The sequence below is a fragment of the Salvelinus sp. IW2-2015 genome, linkage group LG16 (genome assembly GCF_002910315.2).
Source record: "Salvelinus sp. IW2-2015 linkage group LG16, ASM291031v2, whole genome shotgun sequence".
Lineage (NCBI taxonomy): Eukaryota > Metazoa > Chordata > Actinopteri > Salmoniformes > Salmonidae > Salvelinus > Salvelinus sp. IW2-2015.
This window is the reverse complement of record NC_036856.1, coordinates 17855778-17877067: the sequence shown is the minus strand read 5'-3', so window position 1 is coordinate 17877067 and position 21290 is coordinate 17855778. Positions and strand designations below refer to the sequence as shown.

Sequence of the window (21290 nt, the reverse complement as noted above, 5' to 3'; positions counted from 1 at the left end):
TGTAGTTCTGTAGAGAATCACTTTCAGACAGTCACGATCCACCAGAGTGAGTTCAATCCTCCACAAAGCACTCTATTACATTGAAATTTTAGTCATTTAGCAGACGCTCTAATCCTCTATGAAGTAGGCCTAGTCACACACACGCTCCACTCAAATTATTAGTTATCTCTGTACTGCATCTCTTTCCGTCACCATCTGGCAGTGATAACACATGTAGACATGAGTGACACTCCTCTTCATTCTACCACATCATTAGACTTAAGTTCTTTCCATCTCTCTGTAATCTCTACATATCTGGGCTTTTGGGCAAAAATAAACACTACATTAGGCATTTCCACCTCACACAAACAGTTTGCGAGTCAAAACATCAGATATAATGTACAGTATGATGTAAATGCATGTGGACAGATCAAATTGTGCCTCATTAATAGTTCACCCTCAGGTCCATGTACAGTACACCATTGTATGGGAGAGCAACACCTTTCCAAGGTCATGACTGCTGGTCACTTTATTACTGTAGAGTGGCTCCACAGCCTCCTCCACCCAAGAGCCAGCTAGCTAGCACTGCTAGGCTGTAGAGCCCATCTCATGGGGAAGCTAGCTAGCACTGCTAGGCTGTAGAGCCCATCTCATGGGGAAGCTAGCTAGCACTGCTAGGCTGTAGAGCCCATCTCATGGGGAAGCTAGCTAGCACTGCTAGGCTGTAGAACCACATCTGGAAGCCACTGTTATGGAATGAGGCTGGAGCAATGGCTTCTTCACTGCTCATCAATACTGTTTGAACTGTTAGGTTCTAAATAAACAGTAAAAACTAACGGACAATTCGAAAAAGCTCAAACCAAGTTTATTCACCCAATGGGTCAAACAGCTGAAAAAAACATTTTCCCACCAGCACCTGTATATATATCCCCCCTTTAGGCGGAGTCTCCTCCTTTTCAATAAACATTACATCTGTGTTGCTAGGCAGGAAATTAAGTGACATGGGTAATAAACTGTTCCTTCTCCCTTCATGTGACCTGACCTCGGCCCCATTCCTCACTAATCCACCCTTATCAGTGACCGTAACCATGCGATTGCCTTTCCCCTTACTTAGTAGCCCATGGCTCATATCCACCCTTAATTGAACCCACCATATACATTCCTCCCACATTTAACCCTTCAATTCTAGTGTAGCAAGTATTTCAAATTACAACCCAACAGAACACATTCACCACATGACCCTGTGATAGAAGCCGGAGAGATTGCTCTCTTTGACAGCTCAAATATTACAAGTTCAACTCAAAATGATTAAATAATTATTATAGTTCCAATGCATTGCACAGTCACTTATAATTATGTGATTGTTGAGACCTATAATACAACACATCCTGAGCTGAAATTGACATTAGCGCCACAGTAACAGTCTGGGAAGCCAAGGGACACTCTGTAAAGTGGTAACAATGGTTGGCCCCTGACAACTGTGACATCCTACACAGTTTGGTTGATAATCTAGATTAATAATCCATCATAGCAGTAGCAATCCATTTGCCTGCCAGATCACACATTTATTAGGCCTACACCCGGATGCTCATTTCACCTTTGCCACACAATCATAGGTTAGGATGAGAATAGTAAAATAATGCAGATAAGCTCTTATTAAAATGCCAATTCAATTGCACATAAACATTTACTGTACATAACCAGCCAAGACTTAGGTGTAACACAGAAAAAAACTACATCTATCTATTCTCTACTTTATCTCTCCTGCATGTTTAGCGAGTAAAAACATCAGATATAATGTACAGTATGATGTAAATGCATGTGGACACATATCAAATTGTGCCTCATTAATAGCCCCAATGTTCTCCATCCCTATTCTGGAGCTCAACTCCGTTATATACTGGAACTCATCTTGATTCTCTCTGTGCAAATCAAATGTTTGTAAACCACAGATTCTACTCTCATAGCACTGGGAAATGGGACACTTTGCGTTTTTGTGAGGCTGCGTGTATGCRAAATACCTCTGAATCTTTGTCCTCAGAGTATATCCTCTGTAATCAAGTGACTTTGTGAGCGATTATCGGTAGTAAAAACAAAGTCTATTGGCAGAGCAACGAAGTTAGTTGACACAGAAGTGAAGTGACGTACCCCATCCTGTCTGGAGAAGAGGCTGAGGCAGTGGTTGAGATGAGAGTAGGTCTCACTGGACAGCTCACACACCTCCTTCATCTTCTGCAGCATCACGGGCGGCAGCTCTGAKGGGACAAACAAGACCACAGGACATTTTAGTGGTGTTCTGAGAGAACAGTCAAATAGTGTTTGTAACATAAAATGTACCACTAAAGTCTTGTCGGCTAAATTCAGAATAAATTTTAAAGGGCTATCGTTGCATCCTAGTCTTACCCTAAAGATGGGTCAATTGGTTTAGGCACGAGCTTCTATTGGAAGTGAAATACAATGAAAAGTGCAATTACATTTGACATTTATGCTATGAATGAGGGTATTGTACTACATGTCTGTGGCAATGGAGTTCCAATGAAAGGAAAGGCTTTACTCTCAGCAAGTCCATCTTCTTTCACCAAGGAGAGGAATGCTCCAACCTCCTTCTCCAGCTTCTGGTGACAAGCTTCAGCTGACTGCCAGGGAGGAGGCGAAAGAAAGAAAGAAGAGGGGAAACACATGACAACCATACTTAAAGGCATACTGCAACATTTGTATGTCTCTGCATGCAGTATGAAGGAAGTTARAGAAGGTTTTGCCAGCCACTGCTAACTAGCATTAGCGCAATGACAGGARGTCTACAGGTACGCTAGCGTTAACTGTGAATATTAATGATCTTAAGATTCCCCATTACATGTAAAAAAAAAAAAAAATAGCAGAAGCAGAATTTACATTTTGACCATGAGAGGATGGAGGTGTGAGGAGAGACAGCAAGAGAGAAATAGCAACCATCAGATAAACAGGTTGTAGACTGGTTTGTTACCTGTAATGATTCCGTCAGCTCTCCCACACTCAAGACTTCTTCCTCATCCTCCTCGCTGCCCTGATCCTGAGAGCAGTAGTGTGTACTGTAGGCAGAGTGTTCCTCCATAGCATCCATCCACCTCTGCAGGACAGAACAAACATGCACTCATCTGAGCTGCACGATGGACTTAAGTACACTGTACTGTGCTGCTGCATGTTCTGCTCTTAGGCTAATAATTGGGCTCTCACATGACTTATGACAGGGGGAAAATTAGGTTATGAGAATAGCGTAATTTGTTGTCTGCGCGTATGTCAGACTGTTTGTAGGTTTATTCAAATGTAGGCAGTTTTTTTCTAACACAAAATAATGTTTGTTTGAAAAAAAAAAAAAGGATGTTCTTTAACTTATGAAAGCTATAGAAAAAAACTGAAGCAATGAAAAGCAGTATTGATGATATACAGTGCATTCGGAAAGTATTCAGACCCCTTCCCTTTTTCCACATTGTTACATCACAGCCTTATTCTAAAATGGATTAAATTACTACACACAATAATGACAAAGCGAAAACAGGTTAAGATATTTTTTTGCACATTTATATATTTTTTAAACCTCATTTACATAAGTATTCAGACCCTTTGCTATGAGACTTGAAATTGAAATCAGGTGCATCCTGTTTCCATTKATCATCCTTGAGATGTTTCTACAAATTCATTGGACATGATTTGGAAAGGCACACACCTGTCTATATAAGGTCCCACAGGTGACAGTGCATGTCAGAGCAAAAGCCAAGCCATGAGGTTTGAAGGAATTGTACGTATCGCCACCGAGACAGGATGATGTCGAGCCACAGATCTGGAAAAGTGTGCCAAAAACATTCTGCAGCATTGAAGCTCCCCAAAAACACAGTGGCCTCCATCATTCTTAAATGGAAGAAGTTTGGAACCACTAACTCTTCCTAGAGCTGGCTGCCCCACCAAACTGAGTAATCGGAGGAGAAGTGCCTTGGTCAGGGAGGTGACCAAGAACCCAATGGTCACTCTGACAGAGCTCCAGAGTTCATCTGTGGAGATGGGAGAACCTTCCAGAAGGACAACCATCTCTGCAGCACTCCACTAATCAGGCCTTTATGGTAGAGTGGCCAAATGGAAGCCACTCCTCAGTAAAAGGCACATGACAGCCCGCTTARAGTTTGCCAAAAGGCACCTAAAGGATTCAGACCATGAGAAACAAGATTCTCTGGTCTGATAAAACCAAGATATTGGCCTGAATGTCAAGCGTCACATCTGGAGGAAACCTGGCACCATCTCTATGGTGAAGACCTCAGGAGGCTGAAGAAATTCGGCTTGTCACCAAAAGCACTCACAAACTTCTACAGATGCACAATCGAGAGCATCCTGTCRGGCTGTATCACCGCCTGGTACGGCAACTGCTCCGCCCACAACCGTAAGGCTCTCCAGAGGGTAGTGAGGTCTGCACAACGCATCACCGGGGGCAAACTACCTGCCCTCCAGGACACCTACACCACCCGATGTCACAGGAAGGCGATAAAGATCATGCAAAAGACAACAACCACCCGAGCCACTGCCTGTTCACCCCGCTATCATCCAGAAGGCGAGGTCAGTACAGGTGCATCAAAGCAGGGACCGAGAGACTGAAAAACAGCTTCTATCTCAAGGCCATCAGACTGTTAAACAGCCACCACTAACATTTAGTGGCCGCTCCAACATACTGATCAACTCCAGCCACTTTAATAACGGGAATTGATGGAAATTATGTAAAAATGTATCACTAGCCACTTTAAACATGCCACTTAATATAATGTTTACATACCCTACATTACTCATCTCATATGTATATACTGTACTCGAATACCATCTACTGCATCTTGCCATCTTTATGTAATACATGTATCACTAGCCACTTTAAACTATGCCACTTTATGTTTACATACCCTACATTACTTATCTCATATGTATAGACTGTACTCTATACCATCTACTGCATCTTGCCTACGCCGTTCTGTACCATCACTCATTCATATATCTTTATGTACATATTCTTTATCCCTTTACACTTGTGTGTATAAGGTAGTAGTTGTGGAATTGTTAGGTTAGCTTACTTGTTGGTTATTACTGCATTGTCGGAACTAGAAGCACAAGCATTTCGCTACACTCGCATTAACATCTGCTAACCATGTGTATGTGACAAATAARATTTGATTTGAAGCATGGTGGTGGCAGCATCATCATGCTGTGGGGATGCTTTTCAGCGGCAGGGACTGGACGTCTTGTCAGGATCGAGGGAAAGATGAACGGAGCAAAGTACAGAGAGATACTTGATGAAAACCTGCTCCAGAGCGCTCAGGACCTCAGTCTGGGGGCAAAGGTTCACCTTCCAACAGGACAACAACTGTAAGTACACAGCCAAGACAACGCAGGAGTGGCTTCGGGACAAGTCTCAGAGTGTCCTTGAATGGCCCAGCCAGAGCCCGGACTTTCTGGAAACCTGAAAATAGCTGTGCACCGACGCTCCACATCYAACCTGACAGATCTTGAGATGATCTGCAGAGAAGAATGGGAGAAACCCCAAATACAGGTGTGCCAAGCTTGTAGCATCATACCCAAGAAGACTCAAGGCTGTAATCGCTGCTAAAGGTGCTTCAACAAAGTACTGAGTAAAGGGTCTTAATACTTATGTAAATGTAACATTTCAGTTACTTTTTTTGCTATACATTTGAAAGAAATTCTAAAAACCTGTTTTTGCTTTGTCTTTATGGGGTAGTGTGTGTAGATTGATGAGGGGGGAAACTATTTCAGCAATTTTAGAATAAGGCTGTAACGTAACAAAATGTGGAAAAAGTCAGGGGTCTGAATACTTCGATTGCACTGTAGAAAAATATTTCAGTAAAACAAACTACATCTTACTTTTCTTGTTGCCTCAGGGTCATTCTTGGGAGACACTTTGAAATGATGCACACTGTCATCGAAGCACTTGAGTGTGAAAAAGCAGTTGTCTCTAGCTTTGATCTGAAAAATAAATGGTAAAACACAAGGTCATATGCTACCCTAATATTCCAGTAAATACTGTCACCATGTTAAATCTGATGAGAGAACAAACAATCAAGGCCTACCAAACAATGGGCTTGGGTCAGGGGCTTACAGCCTTGTCTTCGGACATTGGCAGCTGCATCCAACCTTAGGAGGCAGACGGAGAGAGAGAGAGAAAGAAAGAATAGGTGTAAGAATCTAGTGTGGGTCAAAGGTGTCCTTTAGCAGTTGAATCTAACTTAAGATTCACTTCTGCTGTTGAAATTATTGTACCAATCATAGAACATCAGGAAGAGGTTCAAATGACCAAGCTTGTGTCTAAGGAAGGAGAGAGAGCACCTACTGTTTAGAGTACCAGGACAGAACCCCATCTTGGAGGACCACCCAGTAGGAACGCCAGCCTAAAAACCGGGAACTCTGACAGAAGGGTCAGGACAAGTTTGTGTTTATAAGTCATCAATCATGTACATAAAAATGTTATCAAGTGATAATAAACTTTTCAATGTTGACAACATGACAGTGAAAATAGTAGAATAATCTGCAAACAACTGTACCTTCCAAAGGGCTCCTTCAAACATCTGGACATGGTGAGTCATACCCTTTGAGAGACAAGTTTAGAGACAACATTTGTAATGGTTGCTTTCTCCAACAACATAATGTGCGGTCAAGTCAGACTTCAATCATTTTTTTACAAAACAAATCACTTTAGCACTCACTTTTTGAATATTGCCTTCCAGAATCTGCTTTATCTCTGTGTTGTTTGCAAGGTCAAACACAGTCTGATCTGTGCACAAGTCAAAGAAAAGGAATCATTATACAGAAAACTATACCAGAACACTGGCACGGATGTTAAAATAACCAACATGAAACTTCTAAGTATGTACCCTTTCATCTACTGACTGAGCCCATCTTTACCATTTTTATTCTTGATGTTGGGGCTAGCACCCTTCTTTAGCAGTTTCAGGGCACATAGCTTCTGACCACGGTAGGCAGCGCAGTGCAGTGGGGTGTTACCCAAGAGATCACAGCAGTTAATGTCTGGAGGCTTTTTCCTGTTAAGCTAAAACAAGAGTGACAAAGAGAGCCTGTTGGGTAAAAAGACAAAACCGAGAAGGATATGTTTCTTATCATATACTGAGAGAAAAGTTATTTCGAAATTGGTAAAGTAACAGATATTGTGTGGACCCAAACTTTGTATTGAACACGAGTCAAGCGCTCACCAATTGTGACAGGGTAGAAAGGTCTCCCTCTCTCGCTGCCTCTAAAAGCTCTTCTTCTAGTTTTCGCTCCTCTGTTCTCTCCGCCGCTGAATGGATTGAGAAAGAATTCATGCTATAATTGACTAAAAGATTTGTAACAAACACTGATTCAGGTGCTTCTTTTTGGCCAACATAAAATAAGTTGATAAACTATTCTGAATATGTTATGGACATATTACACTGTTATTAATATGTTATGAACATTCACTTACCTCCCAGCATGTTTTTGATATCCCCATTCTGAGTGACATCTTTAGGAATCTGTGCTGTTCCATTGATGACAGTGGCACATGCATCATAGCTTAGCAGCAGCATGACAACCTCCTGAACATTGCATAATTGAGTTACTGGTTGAGTGAATGAATAAACGCATGCATGGAATTCAACAGCCAATATCAAAAAGTCAAACATGCATATAAAATGAAAAATAAACTCAAATAAAGACAGACAGACATCAAAATGTTTTGTACAATTTGGTACCTTCCTTCCGGTGAAGGCAGCTTTGTGCAGTGGTGTGTCTCCTACATTATTTGGCAAATTAACATCTGCTCCTGCCTGCAGGGAATATCCAACACACGTACACACATTAATTCTGCAAAATATATATGTTTTAAAAACAATCATCCATCTCTTAATTAAAAATAGACACTTCTTACTGTACCTTGAGTAATTCCTCCACCACTGCTCTGTGTCCAAAGTAACAGGCCAGGTGGAGAGGCGTCCATCCCAGGTTAGACTTACTCTTACCTGAGGACAGATTAGACACTCAAATTTCTGCCTAGCATTCCTGTGTAGATAGATAACAGTAAGTGCAACCATCCTGCAGGGTTATGCCCCTGGGCCTAAAGTTAGCTAAACCCTTTTTCTAGACCAACAATGTATATAAATTACACTCAGTCAAATTCCTCAATACTGTTGTATACTAATGAAGAGCTTCACTCATTCAAATAACTGACCAGCAGCAAGCAACTACTTCATGTTACCTTTGCAGTTGATGTTGATGTTGGCCTCTTCTTTAATCTTGGACATGAGAAGCTTCTGGATGCCTGCAAGATTCCCATTTCTGGCATGACGCAGAAACTGGTCTTCTGGATCCAGATCCTCCATAGATGACTGAATAAGAAGATCACAGCACTGAAAGACTAAGATTTAGGCTACTGCTCCTAATACTGATATACATTGCACATTCAACCAAACAACTGAAAATCAGATCTACTCTAAGACTAATTAAGATCATACAGTAAATTAAAAATGTAAGGTGGTCAGTTCCACTTCGGTCAAATGTAGCTTCTCTACAACAGTGTGAGGGAAATTCATTATCTAGGCTTTTCCAGCAATCAGACAGCAGCACCATACATACAGTACACACATTGTTACTCTCAAGACACAAATTACTTGTGTTTTAATCATGGACAAAAATGTGTCTAGTTCTTCACTTGGATTGCAGAAGTAAAGCAAGATTAAAGTTGACACATTTGGAAACATGTAGATTACCTAATGCATTGTAAGGCCTATTTGGTCTAAAAGGAACATTTCTAAATGAAAGATGTAAGTGGAAATTACCTAAGTGGACAAGGAAACAACACAAATAGAAAAGGTTTCCGTCACCACACTAGCCATGCAAGAAAAATCGTAAGCATACAGTTTCCTTATCGTACACCACAAATAACATGTCTGGGATGCACCAGGGTGGGATGTGGCTATAAAAATCTTGCTTCATATACTCTGCTGAAATGTTGCAAAGACAATCTGTCATACAATTATTTCGTTATTGAATGAAATCGGAAAGTTGCAGTAGGAACATGCAAACAGGTTTGCCTATGATTCCTATGTGTACATACAGTGGAGTCAAATTGACACCCTTGATAAACATGAGAAAAAAATGACTGTATAAATTAAAATCATTCATATACTGAGCTATATTGTATGTTCAAAACATTTGGGAAATAATAATATTTTATACTAATACAATTGCTCAGAGAAATAGATTTTGTTTAAAAAGTAATATTTTCTTCCTCAAAAGGTAGGAGCCAAAATGATTGACAGCCCTTATTTCAATACCTTTCAATTAGAGGTCGACCAATTATGATTTTTCAACGCCGATAACTGGAGGACCCAAAAAAGCCGATACCGATTAATCGGACGATTTATTTATATATAATAATGACAATTACAACAATACTGAATGAACACTTTTATTTTAACTTAATATAATACATCAATAAAATCAATTTAGTCTCATAATGAAACATGTTCAATTTGGTTTAAATAATGCAAAAACAAAGTGTTGGAGAAGAAATTAAAAGTGCAATACGTGCCATGTAAAAAAGCTGACGTTTAAGTTCCTTGCTCAGAACATGAGAACATATGAAAGCTGGTGGTTCCTTTTAACATGAGTCTTCAATATTCCCAGGTAAGAGGTTTTAGGTTATAGATATTATAGGACTATTTCTCTCTATACCATTTGTATTTCATATACCTTTGACTATTGGATGTTCTAATAAGTACTTTAGTATTTCCAGCCTAATCTCTGGAGTTGATAGGCTGGAAGTCATAAACATCGCAATGCTTGAAGCAGTAAAGTAAAGCAGTAAAGTGCTGTTTGAATGAATGCTTACGAGCCTGCTGCTGCCTACCACTGCTCAGTCAGACTGCTCTATCAAATCATAGACTTAATTATAATATAATAACACACAGAAATACGAGCCTTAGGTCATTAATATGGTCAAATCCGGAAACTATCATTTTGAAAACAAAACGTCTATTCTTTCAGTGAAATACAGAACCGTTCCGTATTTTATCGAACGGGTGGCAACCCTAAGTCTAAATATTGCGGTTACATTGCACAACCTTCAATGTTATGTCATAATTACGTAAAATTCTGGCAAATTAGTTCGCAACGAGCCAGGCGGCCCAAACTGCTGCATATACCCTGACTCTGTTGCACAGAACAAGAGAAGTGACAATTTCCCTAGTTAAAATAAATTCATGTTAGCAGGCAATATTAACTAAATATGCAGGTTTAAAAAATATATACTTGTGTATTGATTTTAAGAAAGGTGTTGATGTTTATGGTTAGGTACACATTGGTGCAACGACAGTGCTTTTTTTATGAATGCGCTTGTTAAATCACCCGTTTGGCGAAGTAGGCTGTGATTCAATGATATATTAACAGGCACCGCATCAATTATATGCAACACAGGACAAGCTAGATAATATCTAATAATATCATCAACAATGTGTAGTTAACTAGTGATTATGTTAGGATTGATTGTTCTTTATAAGATACGTTTAATGCTAGCTAGCACCTTACCTTGGCTCCTTGCTGCACTCGCATAACAGGTAGTTAGCCTGCCACGCAGTCTCCTCGTGGAGTGCAATGTAATCGGCCATGATCGGTGTCCAAAAATACAGATTACCGATTGTTATGAAAACGGCCCTAATTAAAATCGGCAATTCCGATTAAATCGGTTGACCTCTACTTTCAATACCTCAACTTGAGCCTTTTTCTAAAATGTTTTATGAGTTGGAGAACACATTGGGTGGGATCTTATGCCATAGAGAATCTTTCCAGATCCTTGAGATCCCTTATCTGCACTTATAGACTGCCCTCTTCAATTCAAAGCAAAGGTTTTCAATGGTGTTCAAGTCCGGAATATAGGATGGCCATTAACAATTTCTTTGTGGAATTTGATGAGTGCTTGGGGTTATTGTCTTGCTGGAAGATCCACTAGCCTCCCGGCAGAGGCAACCTAGTTTTTGGCTAAAATGTCCTGGTACTGGGTAAAGTTCATGATGCCGTTGACCTTAACAAGGGCCCCAGGACCAGTGTAAGCAAGAAAGCCCCATAACATCAAAGATACAGCACCATATTTTACAGTAGGTAAGCTTATGGGGATCTTTTCTGCTTATGCATTTCGATGCCAAACCCACCACTGGTGTACGTGGCCAAAGAGCTCTATTTTCATGTCTTCTGACCAAAGCACCGGTTCCAATCCAAGTGCCAAGGCCATTCAGGAAACGGCAGGCATTTACATTTGTTGGATGACATGAAAACAGAGCTTATTGGTCACAAACACCAGTGGTGGATTTGGCATCGAAATGAGAATGCGTGAGCAGAAAAGAACCCCATACCTACTGTAAAATATGGTGATGGATCTTTGATGTTATGGTGCCATTTTTAAATGGTTAATTGGCCACATAAATCTACATTTTGCTAGATCCATCTCAGTCTCCGGACTTGAAACGTATCGAAAACCTGTGGTTTGAACTGAAGATGGCAGTCCATAAGCACAGACAAGGATATCAAGGATCTGGAAGGATTCTGTACTGAGGAATGGTCTAAGATCCCTCCCAATATATTCTCCAACTCATAAAACATTTTAGAAAAAGGCTCATTGCCATTATCCTCGCAAGGTGAGGAATTGAAAACAGGGGTCTCAATCATTTTGACCCATACCTTTTTGAGAATTTTTTTAAACTAATAATAAAAAATAAAATCTGTCTATGAGCAAGTTTATTAATTAGAATAAATGATTTTTGCTTTTTTGCATACAATATAGTTCAGTATTTTAATTATATTTTATACAACAATTTTAACTCACCTTCATCAAGGATGTCAATTTCAGAACCCACTATACAGCAATTCAGCTTCTAGGCTTACAGTTACATTTTTTTCTAAACCAAAAATGTAAAAATAAAACATATATTATTATTTCTGTCATCCCCTGGTTGAGCCATCTCACCACTGGTAAATGTAACATTCTAGAAATGAAAAAAAAACATCGGCCTATCTTGTGACATCCTTGATTGAACCGCAAGATTATGAGAAGCCATTACTTAGCAAAACTAAGTATGTGACTAAATAGCTGATTTCAAATTTCCTGAAATTATCACAGGTGTTTGATAGACAAAACGTCTAGATGGGTCAATTTGATTGGAGTAGCCAATGGGATGTGTTTGAAATGTTATCTGAAATGTTTAGGCTACAACATCATGATGTTTGCAAGAGGACACAAGACATTAGGGGAAATAAACTCCCCACATGAACACCAATTTTTTTCATCACGTCACACAATGGGCAACCTGAAAAGATAAATAGATATATTTGTGAACAAACATTACTGCTGATAAGATGAATTCCCTAATTGACAGAAATCGTGAATGAGATTGAAAGGTCAAGTAGTCGTGTTCAGTACGGAGACAACGTTTATGAACGAAGTGACACGTTTTGCCTACTAAATACGACCCAGATGGTTTCAGAACATTATTGGTTACTTTAGGACTATTAAAACCAACACTGGCCACAAACATGAAGACATGTAATGAAAGATACACAATTCAAAGAAAAACTAAATATGAACTAACCGTAAAAATCGTTCAGCGGGTGTCCTTCAGCCGGGGGATTGTTTTCGTAGTCTTTGCTGCTCAACTTCTCCTGGAGTAGGCTAGTTTTTCATTAGCATGTGATTTTCTAATCCCTCGGTTGGAACTCTTCCTGTTTTTGTGCGCTCTCGGGTGAAAGTGTTTCGCAATACGCATAAACTAACTACATCACAAGTCAGATCAGCAGGCCACATAGTTGGGAACTATATCAAGCATCCTGCATTTCAGCCTTTAATTACAACGACAATTGATAAACGCCAACTGCGAGCGTGTCACACATCTATGTTTACAGTGATCAGCTGATCTAAGGTATTCACGATGTGCACGCGCACTTGTCCCGGGAAAGTGTTGCATTATCAAAAATGCTCCTCTGATTACATTAATTTGATATTATTACTACTGTACCCTATGTAAATCATAGACCTATTTCTACTCAAATTGTATAGCCTAGTACAATGCATGTGTTATTCTTCTGGGATATACTTACCATATAATGAATTAATTTACTTTCCAACGCTTCAATATTTTCCAATACAAACTATTAATTAATTATCGACGTGAGTGATTATGGCATTTTACTTGAATAATTTGAGTCCTTCCATTTCATATGTTAAACTAAACTGTGCCCCGGAAGCGCAAGGTTGTAGTGTTTCTTGGTCACGCGCAGAGACTGTGTGCAAAGATGATCTATTATATTGACACGATAGTCGAGTGACCGTTCTATCCACAGATCGAACAAAGAGACAGATATTTCACCGGAAGTATAAATGTGAAGCATTCACTTCGCCTTTCTACTCACTACCCAGTGGGAGGAATTCCAGTGGCCGGCAGTGGGAGAAGATGGAACGAGATGGATTTTGGCCGACATTCTGCAAATTTTCTTATCGATTAAACATTTGATCTCAATACAGTTTTATGTTCCCAAAACTAAAATATGTTATGAACAGAGTGGACTGAGTTTTGCAGACGAACCTTTGCCAACGTTCTTTTTGTCGCGTTGTTCAGGAACGCAAAGGCGAATTGAGTTTTTGCACACGTGCACTTCCTTAACCGCAATATGCAAATATGAACAACAGGCACATCTCCACAGTAAATTCGTTTTCTTTCGCCCAAAGTTGCCAACATACCACGTGCGTCCGTCACTCAGTGCATCAGTAACAACTATCCATTATGAAACTTCTATTCGATCAAATAAGCCTCACATAGCAAATTAGCAATTACATATTTTGTTGACCAAATTCGACCATCCAGATTTTTGGCAGAGTAAACCCTCTCGGGTCGACTCATCCTCTCTGCTTTGTGCCTGTGGAACTTTCTTGTCCATGTGGGAAATATGAAGTGCTGCTTGTAGCGAACTGTTACAGAAAATTCCCGTGAAGTGAGTATGATTAATTATCTTTGAGCTGTTTCGATGAAGTATTTTACTAAGCGAGACTCGGCTTGGATATGGCATGATATTAATTAGCAAACGTAGCTAGCTAGCCATGTTATCAAACATCTTTACTCGCTAACGTTAGCTTACTGGTTCTGTAACTAAAGCTAGCTAGGCTGCTAGCCTGAAAAGCATAGATGATGTGAACCAGCAGTGCAGCTGTCTAGTTTTATACTAGGGAAACTTGTTTGATTGAATTTCGTGTTTTGTACTAGATGTGCAATAGCTAACTACATATTCAGTTAATTCACTTAACATCCTCACCTTTTCTGATATTTTCCCTCTTTTCAGATACAGTAGCTACAGCCATTATTATTCTCAGAATGGCAAGTGAGCAGGAGGTGGCAGCAGTGGGCAAAATTCTGGTCAATCCAAAGCAGGACCTGACAACACGGTTCAGAGCACTCTTCACCCTGCGTAATGTGGGTGGACCAGAGGCCATAGAATGGATCAGTCAGACTTTTGTGGATGACTCTGCTCTGTTGAAACATGAGTTGGCATATTGCCTGGGCCAAATGCAGGATGAGAGAGCCATCCCCACGCTAGAGACTGTTCTGAAAGACATAACACAGGAGCCTATGGTCAGGCATGAAGCAGGTCAGTATGCCAGATCATGAGTCCACTCTCATTTATATACATACTGTATTGATAAACATGTTAACAGAATGTAATAGTGCTTATCTAAACGGTTCACTTAAAAAAAATCTGTTTAGGGGAAGCATTAGGAGCTATTGGGAACCTCGAGGTCCTTGACATACTGAAAGAGTACTCTGAGGACCCAGTCATCGAGGTATGTAAAACGAGGCATATTGGATATAAATTAATAGCAAAGAGATTGTGGAAATCAAACAAAATACACAGCATTTACATATAGTAATATTCATTGAGGGGGAATTCCCTTTATGTACTTCTCTCTGTGTATTCTGACCTTGAATTTAAGCCTGAGAATATTATGCTATTCATTTGGTGTGGAGATATGCCATATTCTGACCTTGACTTAATTCCACCAACTTTATGCCCAAGGAAACCATGAATAGTCTAGCGACCTACTGGTTCCAAGTGGTAAAAGCATCTACTTTTATATTTTTTTTAAATAGAATAACACCATACTCCATGCACTGTAATTTACAACTTGATTATAGCTAGGTAAATTAGGAATCTGTTTGGATAAGGGAATTGTAAATATCATGCTTGTTTTACAGTGCAATTTACTTTTTCCACATTTTCTTATTTTACAGCCGTATTCTAAAATGGATTTTTAAAAATCCTGGTCAATCTACACACAACCCCATAATGACAAAATGAAAAACAGGTTTAGAAATGTTAGCAAATTTATTACAAGTAAAAAACGGGTACATGTAAATAAGTATTCAGACCCTTTGCTATGAGACTCGAAATTGAACTCCCCTTGCATCTTGTTTCCAATGATAATCATTGATGTTTCTACAATTTGATTTGAGTCCACCTGTGGTAAATTCAATTGATTGGACATGATTTGCTAAGGCACACCTGTCTATATAAGGACCCACAGTTGACAGTCCATGATGGAGTAAAAACTAAGCCATGAGGTCGAAGGAATTGTCCGTGGAGCTCAGACAGGATTGTGTCAGGGCACAGATCTGAAGAATGGTACCAAAAAGTTTCTGCCACATTGAAGGTCCAAGAACACAGTGGCCTCCATCATTCTTAAATGGAAGAAGTTTGGAACCACCAAGACTCTTCCTAGAGCTGGTCGGGAGGTGATTCTGACATGGTCTGGAGGAAACCGGGCACCAGCAGCCCTACAGTGAAGCATGGTGGTGGCAGCATCATGCTGTGGGGATGTTTTTCAGCAGCAGGGACTGGGAGACTAGTTAGGATTGAGGGAAAGATGAACGGAGCAAAGTAAAGAGATCCTTGATGAACACCTGTTCCAGAGTGCTCAGGAACTCTGACTGAGTGAAGGTTCACCTTCCAACAGGACAACGACCCCAAGCACACAGCCAAGCGTCTTCAGGACAAGTCTCTGATTGTCCTTGAGTGGCCCAACCAGAGCCCGGACTTGAACCCTTCGAACATCTCTGGATAGACCTGAAAATAGCTGTGCAGCGATGCTCCACATCTAACCTGACAGAGCTTGAGAGGATCTGCAGAGAAGAATGGGAGAAACTCCAAATACAGGTGTGCTAAGCTTGTAGCGTCATACCCAAGAAGACTCAAGGCTGTAATCACTGCCAAAGGTGCTTCAACAAAGTACTGAGTAAAGGGTCTGAATACTTATGTAAATAATGTTTTTATTTTTTTTGCAAAAAAACAAACGGCTTTTGCTTTGTCTTTATGGGGTATTGTGTGTAGATCGAGGGGGGGGGGGGCAATTTTAATCAATTTTAGATTAAGGCTGTAACGTAACAAAATGTGGAAATAGTCAAGGGGTCTGATCTGAATACTTTCCGAATTCACTGTATATCTATTTGAACTTAATCACTGGAGACAAATGAAACCAGTCATATGGCAGCAAACTGAAGCATGTCAACATATTAACTTTCCCACAAAGTTGATAAAATACTGTGCCATTATGCAGAATTTCAATTGTACGGCTTTTTAATTTCTAGGGTGGGCATTCTCAAATGTCTTAATTATAGGCTGGCCCGACATTGTTTCCTATTTCTATCATGTTAAATATTACCCACTATCAGTATCGACCGTCGGTAGGCCTAATAACCACACATATTCAACTGCTAATTTACTGTTAGTTCCCTTCAGTTGGTATAGCCTACATTATCATTCCATTTGTTTTCATTTAGCTTCATTTGAGCCTCTGTAAACGCTGTCACGACCGTGCAGTTGAGGATCGTTATTGACAATAGGCTAATTAAATCGTTATGGAGACCACGCCGTAACAGTTTGAACCCTATTAGTGCAGGCAATAGATGAGGGTATAGCCTACTATTGTACACTATTCTCCCTATTGTAATTCTATGTACACTAATCTTCCAACATTACCATGGGTTGAACTGAATATGACGACTTTCAGGATGAAGGAGATGTACCAATTTTTTAATCATCAATATATTTTGTGTAAAGCCTCTCCAAACCTTTTTTTAATGCTGAATAAAATACTGTCTTACCCCTAAATTGTCTACAAGATCTGAATATTTTTTAATCTAACAATTGGTGTTTATACAGAGACGAATATGCATAGTCACACTGAACAAAAATAAAATGCAACATGCAACAATTTCAAAGATTTTACTGAGTTACAGTTCATATAAGGAAATCAGTCAATTGAAATAATTTAATTGGGCCCTAATCTATGGATTTCACGACTGGAAATACAGATATGCATCTGTTGGTCACAGATACCTTTAAAAAAAAGATTGGGCGTGGATTAGAAAACCAGTCAGTATCTGGTGWGACCACCATTTGCCTCATCCAGCGCAACATCTTCGCATAGAGTTGATCAGGCTGTTGATTGTGTTCTATGTAATGTTGACCCACTCCACTTCAATGGCTGTGCAAAGTTGTTGGATATTGGTGGGAACATGCTCAATCAGTAACATGGCCGAGTATGCAAGCCATCGAAGAACTGGGGCATTTTCAGCTTCCAGGAATTATGGGGCAGTCCATTATCATGAAGCATGAGATGATGAACGGCATGACAATGGGCCTTTAGGATCTCGTCACGATATCTCTGCATTCAAATTGCCATCGATAAAATGCAATTGTGTTCATTGTCCATAGCTTATGCCAGTCCATTCCATAACCCCACAGCCACCATGGGGCACTCTGTTCACAACGTTGACATCAGCAAACCACAAGACGCCATGCACGCTGTCTATCTGCCCGGTACAGTTGAAACCAAGATTCATTTGTGAAGAGCACACTTTTCCAACGTGCCAGTGGCCATCGAAGGTGAGCAGGGCCTAAAATTAACTTTTTTGGTCCACCAGCCCCTGTGGCAAGTACAGTAGATGAAAAAAATCTACCAGGCACTATGATTTTATTTTACCAGCCAAAATATGTTTGTGCCATAATTACATTTAAAAAAATACTGATTACCACGCTTTGTTTCTAAAACAAGAAATGTATTAGTAAGAAATGTGGTATATTGCTCAATTTCATTTTTTGTGACCTCAGTCTTTTAATGAAAATGTCAGAATCTTCAGCTGCCCCTTTAAGGGCAGGATGTTACTGTGCTAATGGTGCCACTCCATTCCTGTCACATGTGAGAGAGAGATTTGGGATCTGACTAGGGTGTCTCTTCGCTGTCAGAGGCAGCAGACTCAAGCCAACGTTGAAAAACAACTTAGCTTGTGAACAAAACAATGTTAATAGCCAAGAAACRAGTTCTAACTTTGTCAAATTTCAAGAAAGAAATTCTCACTAACAGGAATGTTAACAAATTTGTGCACAAAATGAGCGAAATAAGCTTTTTGTACAAATGGAATGTTTCTGGGATTTTTTATTTCAGCTCATGGGACCAACACTTTAAATGTTACACTTTCTATTTTATACCTAATATTCTGAACCTGTTCTCAATTATATTCTAGTGAGTCTGACTAAATTAAAACTAAAAGGGATGGCTTAAGATAAATGTAATAAACCCTATTGAATAAACTCAAATAAAATCTGTTGGTTAGCAAGTGGGAGGGTTTTCAGCAGTTGAAAGAAATTTATTCAGAGCGTGCAAGGTAGCCACACCTGCAGAGCGCGTTATGCAACTGAATAAGGTAAGTCTGAATACCAAATACTGAAGTGAGTAGGAAAGGTGTCAATCGGCCCCTACAGTGCCTGTATGATGGTCATGGCAGTACTCTCGTTCTCCTCCAGGTGGCAGAGACGTGCCAGTTGGCTGTCAGGCGGCTGGAGTGGCTGATATCTGGTGGGGACCAGAATGGAGAGGAGGGCACCGACGGAAACCCTTACTGTTCTGTGGACCCTGCTCCCCCAGCCCAGAGGAAGACTGTCCCTGAGCTGAGGACACAGCTCCTGGATGAGAGCCTGCCGCTGTTTGAGCGCTACAGGGCCATGTTCGCCCTCCGCAACCTGGGCACCGAAGAGGCTGTCCTGGCTCTAGGAGATGGTGAGAGAGACTGGCAGTCCTTCTTAGACTATGCTGTCTATGGCAATTGTCAATAAAGGAGTGAATTTGTAGCATTGAAGAGCTTATTTTCTGCAAAATGTGCAGCCACATTCGTATTCACATAACCACATTTTCTTGTCCTGAATCATTATGTAACCCTCCACTATCAGCGTCTCTGAATCATTACGTAACCCTCCACTATCAGCGTCTCTGAATCATTACGTAACCCCCCTATCAGCGTCTCTGAATCATTACGTAACCCCCCTATCAGCGTCTCTGAATCATTACGTAACCCTCCACTATCAGCGTCTCTGAATCATTACGTAACCCTCCTATCAGCGTCTCTGAATCATTACGTAACCCTCCTATCAGCGTCTCTGAAATCATATACGTAAACCCTCCCTATCCAGCGTCTCTGAATCATTACGTAACCCCCCTGATCTAGTCGTCTCTGAATCATTACGTAACCCTCCTATCAGCGTCTCTGGAATCATTTACGTAACCCTCCTATCAGGCGTCTCTGAATCATTACGTAACCCTCCTATCAGCGGTCTCTCGAATCAATTACGTAACCTCCTATCAGCGTCTCTGAATCATTACGTAACCCTCCTATCGCGTCTCTGAATCATTACGTAACCCTCCTATCAGTGTCTCTGATCATTACGTAACCCTCTATCAGTGTCTCTGAATCAATTCGTAACCCCCTATCAGTGTTCTGAATCATTACGTAACTCTCCCACTATCAGCGTCTCTGAATCATTACGTAACCCTCCTATCAGCGTCTCTGAAATCATTACGTAACCTCCCTATCAGCGTCTCTGAATCATTACGTAACCCTCACTATCAGCGTCTTCTGAATCATTAGTACCCCTCCTATCAGCGTCTCGAAATCATTACGTAACCCTCCACTATCAGCGTCTCTGAAATCATTACGTAACCCTCTATCAGCGTTCTGAATCATTACGTAACCCTCCACTATCAGCGTCTCTGAATCATTACGTACCCTCCACTATCAGCGTCTCTGAATCATTACGTAACCCCCCTATCAGCGTCTCTGAATCTTACGTAACCCTCCACTATCAGCGTCTCTGAATCATTACGTAACCCTCCTACCAGCGTCTGATCATTACGTAACCTCCTGATCAGCGTCTCTGATCATCACGTAACCCCCTATCGCGTCTCTGATCATTACGTAACCTCCTATCAGGTCTCTGAATCATTACGTAACCCTCCACTATCAGCGTCTCTGAATCATTACGTAACCCCCCTATCAGCGTCTCTGAATCATTACGTAACCCTCCCTATCTCAGCGTCTCTGAATCATTACGTAACCTCCACTATCAGCGTCTCTGAATCATTACGTAACCCTCCACTATCAGCGTCTCTGAATCATTACGTAACCTCACTATCAGCGTCTCTGAATCATTACGTAACCCTCCACTATCAGCGTCTCTAATCATTACGTAACCTCCTATCAGCGTCTCTGAATCATTACGTAACCCTCCACTATCAGCGTCTCTGAATCATTACGTAACCCTCTATCAGTGTCTCTGAAAACACCCAAACCCTTTTATCCTGCACCAGGTCTTCAGTGTAGCAGTGCCTTGTTCCGCCATGAGATTGGCTACGTCCTGGGTCAGATCCAGCACCCAGCCAGCATCCCCCAGCTGCAGGCAGCTCTGGAGCTGGACGGGGAGAATGCCATGGTGAGACACGAGTGTGCAGAGGCCCTGGGATCCATCGGCAAGGAGGAGTGTATGAAGATCCTGGAGCGCTATAGGAAAGATGCAGAGCGCGTGGTGAAGGAGAGTTGTGAGGTAGCCCTGGACATGCTGGAGTATGAGAACGGCATACAGTTCCAGTACGCTGACGGACTACTACGACTGCAAGGGGAGCAGTGAGGGCCAAACGGCAAGCRTGGACATTGGAAGCTATAGGAGAACTGCTATACAGCGCTGTAAGAGCTTTCCGCAGATGTCATAACTCATTATCACTTAGACCCATTTTCATTCATTGAAACGATCTTGACTCTTGCCAGTGATTATTGGCCTCTGAGACAAGGCAGTGTAATAATAATATTACAGTGCATTGTGCCATGTTTTAGTTTGTTTATTCATTGTTTTCATGGAAGCTACATTAATAAATTGTCAAGATAATGTAA

General features: G+C 40.7%; 2 protein-coding genes across 6 annotated transcripts in view; one reads left to right on the top strand and one right to left on the bottom strand.

Moving 5' to 3' along the window:
* The window catches only part of osbpl1a (oxysterol binding protein-like 1A), a 24692-nt gene extending 10290 nt beyond the window's left edge, over window positions 1-14402 (bottom strand). For 2 of the 3 annotated variants that reach the window (XM_024003608.3, XM_024003609.3), the window contains exons 1-15: window positions 12618-12941; window positions 8234-8363; window positions 7912-7997; window positions 7731-7805; window positions 7463-7574; window positions 7212-7297; window positions 6907-7051; window positions 6708-6775; window positions 6546-6590; window positions 6335-6408; window positions 6075-6138; window positions 5869-5970; window positions 2963-3085; window positions 2534-2615; window positions 2128-2234 (exon numbers count right to left, since the gene is read on the bottom strand). In XM_024003608.3, coding sequence (XP_023859376.1) covers window positions 2128-2234; window positions 2534-2615; window positions 2963-3085; window positions 5869-5970; window positions 6075-6138; window positions 6335-6408; window positions 6546-6590; window positions 6708-6775; window positions 6907-7051; window positions 7212-7297; window positions 7463-7574; window positions 7731-7805; window positions 7912-7997; window positions 8234-8357 — 1293 coding nt within the window. In that variant the 5' untranslated portion in view covers window positions 8358-8363; window positions 12618-12941. Of the gene's footprint in view, window positions 1-2127; window positions 2235-2533; window positions 2616-2962; window positions 3086-5868; window positions 5971-6074; window positions 6139-6334; window positions 6409-6545; window positions 6591-6707; window positions 6776-6906; window positions 7052-7211; window positions 7298-7462; window positions 7575-7730; window positions 7806-7911; window positions 7998-8233; window positions 8364-12617; window positions 12942-14331 lie in introns of those variants that run through there. The other variant, XM_070447560.1, reaches the window with a different exon arrangement.
* LOC111975365 (deoxyhypusine hydroxylase) lies at window positions 13726-21290 on the top strand. Of its 3 annotated transcripts, none has more exons than XM_070447562.1 (6): window positions 13726-14013; window positions 14359-14664; window positions 14781-14857; window positions 17818-17958; window positions 18877-19129; window positions 20714-21290. In XM_070447562.1, the coding sequence occupies exons 2-6, from the start codon at window positions 14391-14393 to the stop codon at window positions 21028-21030; spliced, it is 1062 nt and encodes a 353-aa protein (XP_070303663.1). In that variant the 5' UTR covers window positions 13726-14013; window positions 14359-14390; the 3' UTR covers window positions 21031-21290. The 3 variants fall into 3 exon arrangements, with proteins under 3 accessions (XP_070303663.1, XP_070303662.1, XP_023859378.1); XM_070447561.1 differs by having other exon boundaries at window positions 17788-17958; XM_024003610.3 differs by lacking the exon at window positions 17818-17958.

Excerpts from the sequence above, each read along its gene's own strand:
- LOC111975365 (XM_070447561.1), top strand. The coding sequence starts at position 14,391 with ATGGCAAGTGAGCAGGAGGTGGCAGCAGTGGGCAAAATTCTGGTCAAT. Across the intron at positions 14,665-14,780 it reads TATGGTCAGGCATGAAGCAG|GGGAAGCATTAGGAGCTATT; the intron begins GTCAGTATGCCA and ends AAATCTGTTTAG. Across the intron at positions 19,130-20,713 it reads TGTCCTGGCTCTAGGAGATG|GTCTTCAGTGTAGCAGTGCC; the intron begins GTGAGAGAGACT and ends ATCCTGCACCAG.